This window comes from Atta colombica, unplaced genomic scaffold (assembly GCF_001594045.1).
Source record: "Atta colombica isolate Treedump-2 unplaced genomic scaffold, Acol1.0 scaffold7, whole genome shotgun sequence".
Classification (NCBI taxonomy): domain Eukaryota; kingdom Metazoa; phylum Arthropoda; class Insecta; order Hymenoptera; family Formicidae; genus Atta; species Atta colombica.
The window spans coordinates 316,447-322,430 of NW_017259561.1; the positions used below are offsets into that span (position 1 = coordinate 316,447).

Genomic DNA, 5,984 nt, shown 5'->3' on the forward strand with positions numbered 1-5,984 from the left:
CGTAATATTAGTTGACTAGACATTGTTATAATACAGAATGCTGTATATAAAAAGTTTTTATTAAAATTAATATGTTTTAATATTATTTACAGGAAGATGCAAATCAAATACCGGGTTGGATAAGACATTCTGAAAAAGACAAATGCAGGAATCAATTTCACTATCATAGGCGGCCAGTAACAAGAGTATGTTTATGGCATTGTTTTAAAGTATACATGATAAAATTTAAAGCATTTTCTATAATGTGCATTTTCCTTTCAGAATTCAAATATATTATCTGCTGTATTATGTTTGGTTAAAGAGTTGGATTATCCAAGTCTGGAAGTGGTAGAAATGGCTGTTAGAAATCGAATGGATGAATTAGAAGAATGATGTTTCTGACACCGTCCCCAAAATCAAGGGACGGTCGCTTTCTCTCATATCGGCAGCATATCTTCTGTTCCCAGTCCAGAATTCTCCGATTCACTTGATTCCACGATAACTTTGAGCCAACATGCCGATAAAGATGGGAATTACAACGATGACGAACACCATATACTTGATCATCAATTACTTGAAGAAAATAATGATAAATGTCAAATTCGACGAAATGAATGTGCCGAAAAAGTTTGCTCAACACATAGCCTGAAAACAGTATCGATTGATCCAAGTCCAAGATTACTCGGAAATAATCAATCCATATGTAAAATACAAAATTCCGTATTGGACAATTCACCATCAAGAAATTATTATGAGAGAAAAAGTAATGATGTAAGACGCGTAGCGAGCAGTGACAGTATTCCTCGTGGTAGTTACAACAATGTCATTTTGAGTCAGGGATGTAGAGTTTTAAGCCAAGATTGTGTCAGAAGATCAAAAAGTCCTGATGTTAGGAATACAGTTACACCACTTCGTTATATTCAATCGGCAAAAGGAACGTGGACGTATAATTTGTAACTTGTATACTTAACAATTTGACAAAATTATTCTTAAAATAATAATCTAAATGTTCTGTAAACGCAATCAGAAATAATCTTGTCGATAAAAACGAAAAAGAAATGGAAAAAGTTCCATTAGTAACAGAGATAATACTTTAAGATTAAAGATTGGTCTTATCATGTTATTTCGGGAGAAAAGTGCATATAAAATTTGCAAACATTTGTGATATATTTCAAGGACTGAAGAAACAAGTGTAATTTATCATTATGTATTGTGTACAAACAAATCTGACGATTGATATATGAGTAACTTTATTTAACAACCGTTAAGTTTTTCCAAAGTTTTATTGAGATAAATTTGTTAAATATATATTATAAATATCTGTAACATGTATAAGATAAAATCAAAGATAAATTATATGCTCTATTAAATATTTTTTCAATAAACAATTTGGAGTTTTTATATAGTGAAAAAAATTATTTGGATCAATGATAAGTTCGTTTAAAGATCGATATTTAAAAATAATTTTTACGATAAGTAGAATATGAATAAAAAATGAATGTATATATGTAGAAGGTGATTTTGTACACAGATAGTATTCTATAAAAACTTAAATGTACATTATTTGCATATAATCTCATAATTTATAATCAAAATATCATCTGCATATATCAGTGCGCTTATAAATGTACATACAAAAGCGAAAAATTGTATTTCTAAGTATTATTTTCTTGCATTATTTGTTTTTACTTTATTATTTGATTGCGGAGATGTACATTAATTTTTTCAACAATATTACAAAGAAGAAATTTTATTATACATATACATAATTATATATACAATTAACATATATACATAATTATATATATATATGTATATATATGTATGTACACATATACATATATATATATATATATAGCTTATACATTATAAAATTGTACTTAAAACAATAGAATAATAAGCAAAATAATTATAAGAATGTATATTATATATGTAGATTAACTTTAGGCTGACGTACAAGGACATATTTTTTGAAACAAGTCCTTACATCATCTGCTAATAGATAAAAAAAGCAGAAAGAGAGAAAATAAGAAATTACATTTCTTCTGCAAACAGTACCGTTCCATCAATTAAGCCAATAACTGATGCTAATTAGACTTAAGATATTTTATAATAATGTAAAACATAATGTCTTTTGTTATCTAGGACCGTCCACTTATATTATTCTATAATTTATTAAATAATATTAATTTAATGTATACAAATAATTATATATTTGATATTGTTTAAACATTTATGTAAAGAAAAATTTTAATCCTTGAATTATGACCAGTGTTGTAAACTTGTGTTATTGAATATTATGTACAAATTGATTTTGAAATTAATATCCTTGTTAATATTCTCTATACACATTAATCAAACATTTTATTAACTTGTTTAAAAAGTCGAGAGAATTACATAATTATTATTGATATCTAATCATTTTGTGTTAATTTAATTTCCTGTTTCTTTTCCTCTCTAAGAAAACATCTTCCCCAGATAGCAATGTGTTTTGTTGCTTGCTAAGTATGTGTTGCTACCAGAATTGCAACAATTGAGTCCTTATTTGTTGGCAACTATTATGCATTCACATATAACAACTTTGAGTTATTACTAGCAATTTGTCAGCAATTCAAAATTCATCATTAAAATTTATGCTATTGCTGTTATGTTGTTATAATAATATGCGATATCATCTCACAATGCTGTCATATTGCCGATAACGCAAGGTAATATACATATTGGGCGCCTTCAGCGGACTCAATAGTTGAATGCGCTGCTATTAATGTATTCTTCTAAATCTAAAATTCTGATTGGATGAGCTAAAAGAATACATCAATAACAGTGAACGCTCAACTGTTGAATCCACTGAATGCACTCTTGTTATCTGCATATTGCTGTTTTGTTGCTATTTGCTATACTGTTGATATATTCATGATGAAAATATATAAGGTGAAGTACTCCCATGGATGCGCAGTAGGAAAGTGCATATCGGACATATTTGATTGGCTATTTCCAATATTGCTACCGCCATTATGCGTAATGTTTTACCTTATATATTTTCACCACGAATATATTGAATATATTCGAAATCATTGAAAAAAGCAAATTTATTAGCAAGTTGCCAGTATCATAAGCTATTAGCAATCACAAATTTGTGCAATTTTGCTGAGATACGCTTTGCTATCTGGATTATTTCTATTGAATTATTTCTATTTCATCAAAATAATTAATAACTTGTAAATAGATTAATAATTACGCGCAACTTTCTCACGAGAACGAGATTGTCTATATAAAAATATAAATGTATATACTCTAATGAATATTTCCCGACGATTATCCGTATCATAAATTTCATCATTTTATCATATCTTATTGCAAATAAACAGAGATCGTTAGGAAAGTTTCGATGAATGAATACAACGCCACACCACGCCACACAAATCGCTCAGTGAACGCATTGTTTTCTCTATTTTCAGTCTGTGTTTAACAATAAAAAATGGTGAAAAATTGTTGTGTTAAAGGATGTAGCGCATCGTGGCGACCAGATATTGATGTATCATTTTTTAGGTAGATTATCATTGTATATAAACTTATATAACCTCAAATCTAATTTTCAAACGTAACTTTCAATTTTGTTTCCTATATTTTTTTAGTTTCCCATTGAAAAATAAGGATTTGTTAAAGGAGTGGTTGGAAATTGTGCCAATAAGTAGTAATATTTCAAAATATTCTCAAATATGCAGCGTTCATTTTGACGAATCACAGTACGAATGTTTTTCTGGTAGACGGTTCTTAAAGAAGAATGCAGTTCCTAGTATATTTCCGGAGGATATAGCCAAATTTGTAAGTAATTTAAAGTAATTTAACTTTTTTATTTTACAAGTACATGTAAATGTGTAAGTTTTTGTTATTTTATAGAAAGAAATAGTTGAAGAAGTGGAAAAATTATATCCAAAATATCAAAATGTCGTGTTGGAAAGTATAAATAACAATAATTTTCATGATCATTCTTATTCGAAAATGCAAGAGACATTTCTTGTGTCATCAGTATTAAATGAAACAGACAAAGCAATACAGGTCACTCCTCGAACTCAGGTTTGTAAATTTTCATTCTAAAAGAAATTTTTTTATATTTTATATCTATTGTGTATTTTTTCATATTATCAGAGCGTAAGTACACAAACATCATCAAGAGCAACTGAAAAAGAAAAAGAATTACGATATCGAATTAAGAGTCTTCAATCCAAACTGCGTCGCAAAGAACTGAAGGAACTGAAGAATATGAGGATACCGATTAAATATTCGCCGATTGTTAAAACATATAAAAAAAAATTGTGAATGCTTGGATCATTTGTGTACTAAAAGTTTTAAATGATTATTTGATTTTTGATTTGCTAGAATAAAAACATTATATAATTCTCTCAATGTTTTATATTGCTGATATTAAAAAAAAATGTATAGAGCTGTTAGTCAAGCATAGACTTCTTTTCCTTTCTTATTAATTTTTATATCAGCATTACTCATAACTTTATGAACAAGCCTAACGTCAGTTATAGTTAACTACCATTTGACTATCAAGTTGATTTTGGTATTGAATTTAATAAGTTTAGTATAGATATATTTTATTTGTTTCAATACTTAATTATTTTTTATGACTTTACATAATGTATATGTTGTTTCTTTAATATTTCAATTGTTTAATAAAATTTGTTTCAAAATCAGATAAATAAAACTCACCTGTAAATAAAATAATAATATCTGTTTGCATGTCAACCAAATATAAATGATATGGCAAAGTGTTAAAAAAGAATATATAATTTTAGAAAAATATCTTTTTTGTGTGTATTTTCTGTCCTATAATTATACATTTAAAATATGTAATATAATAATAATAAAAGGATAAGCAATATAAATTTTAAATATATAATTATGATTTTTTTAATTGATTGATTTATTATTAAATATTAGTTTTCCTTCTTCAAAAAAGACAAAATTTTTTTTTATTACAATAAGAAAAAAAGAAAAAATTATCACTTGAGGTTACTCTGTCAAATCACGAGTGATCACGAGTTGAAGTAATCTGTAATTATATGTCTTGCATTGTCATATGGATTCACTCGGCATTGTGTGCTTGTGAAAATGAACGTAAAAATATGAGTAATCAGAATAATTGATACGTTGTCACTTTATGAGAAAATGCTTTGCCTGAATGATTAATGTCTTGACTTATGCTTAATTTAATATTATGTAATGATTGTTTGTATCTTATTAGTTCATTTTCTAACCTCAACAAGTGTGATGCTCGTTTTACGTGGACTCCAGAATTCGAATTCCCTCGTCGTGTTGGGTGGCCTCGCTTTGTGTCTTTTATTTATGATTCAAATCAAACAAATTTATAATAACAATCAAAAATATAATAGATATCTGAACTATAAACAATATGTGAGATTTCCTTGTATTTATAGAAATATTAACAATCAATGTGTAGTTAATGTTTTTATTTATTCTGTAATTTATTTGAAGGTAAGACATTTAATCATACATTTTTAGATGAACGAAATAGCGACAGAACTGAGGACAGTAGTAAAATCTATCAACAAATCATCGGCTTACGTTCATCAACTAAATGAAATGCTTATCAAGTATCGCGAAAGAGAACCAAAGAATACCTCAACGTCAAGAGCAACTTTATCATCTTAAACACTTTAGGAATTAAAATTTCTAAATGCAGAAGGTTGGTAAATTATAATTGAATTGTAAAAGCCTCTGGTTTTATATTGTATCATTAAAGTTTTTTATTTTTCTCTTTCTCATATTTTATAAATGAGTATTGCATATTGTTATTTATATATATTAAACTGAGTATTAAATTATAATACTTATTCTTATTATTCATCAGATATAATAAATGTTAAAAATTCTCTATTAATATTTATATTCAATACTTATTATTACAAAAATACATATTAAAATATAAAATTATAAAAAAGAAAACGCTGTATGTATATATATAATATATATAT

At 26.8% G+C, this 5,984-nt stretch overlaps 2 protein-coding genes across 6 annotated transcripts in view; both read left to right on the forward strand.

The window, feature by feature from the left end:
* The window catches only part of LOC108692349 (protein tilB homolog), a 6,141-nt gene extending 4,925 nt beyond the window's left edge, over window positions 1–1,216 (forward strand). For all 4 annotated transcript variants that reach the window (XM_018200560.1, XM_018200562.1, XM_018200563.1 and 1 more), the window contains 2 exons: window positions 93–185; window positions 262–1,216. In XM_018200560.1, coding sequence (XP_018056049.1) covers window positions 93–185; window positions 262–372 — 204 coding nt within the window. In that variant the 3' untranslated portion in view covers window positions 373–1,216. The remainder of the gene's footprint in view (window positions 1–92; window positions 186–261) is intronic.
* Window positions 1,217–2,819: 1,603 nt separating this feature from the next.
* The window catches only part of LOC108692352 (THAP domain-containing protein 1-like), a 3,783-nt gene continuing 618 nt past the window's right edge, over window positions 2,820–5,984 (forward strand). Inside the window, exons 1-5 of one of the 2 annotated variants that reach the window (XM_018200567.1) lie at window positions 2,820–2,910; window positions 3,348–3,528; window positions 3,615–3,804; window positions 3,880–4,056; window positions 4,129–4,330. In XM_018200567.1, coding sequence (XP_018056056.1) covers window positions 3,458–3,528; window positions 3,615–3,804; window positions 3,880–4,056; window positions 4,129–4,299 — 609 coding nt within the window. In that variant the 5' untranslated portion in view covers window positions 2,820–2,910; window positions 3,348–3,457 and the 3' untranslated portion in view covers window positions 4,300–4,330. Of the gene's footprint in view, window positions 2,911–3,044; window positions 3,529–3,614; window positions 3,805–3,879; window positions 4,057–4,128; window positions 4,331–5,511; window positions 5,696–5,984 lie in introns of those variants that run through there. The other variant, XM_018200569.1, reaches the window with a different exon arrangement.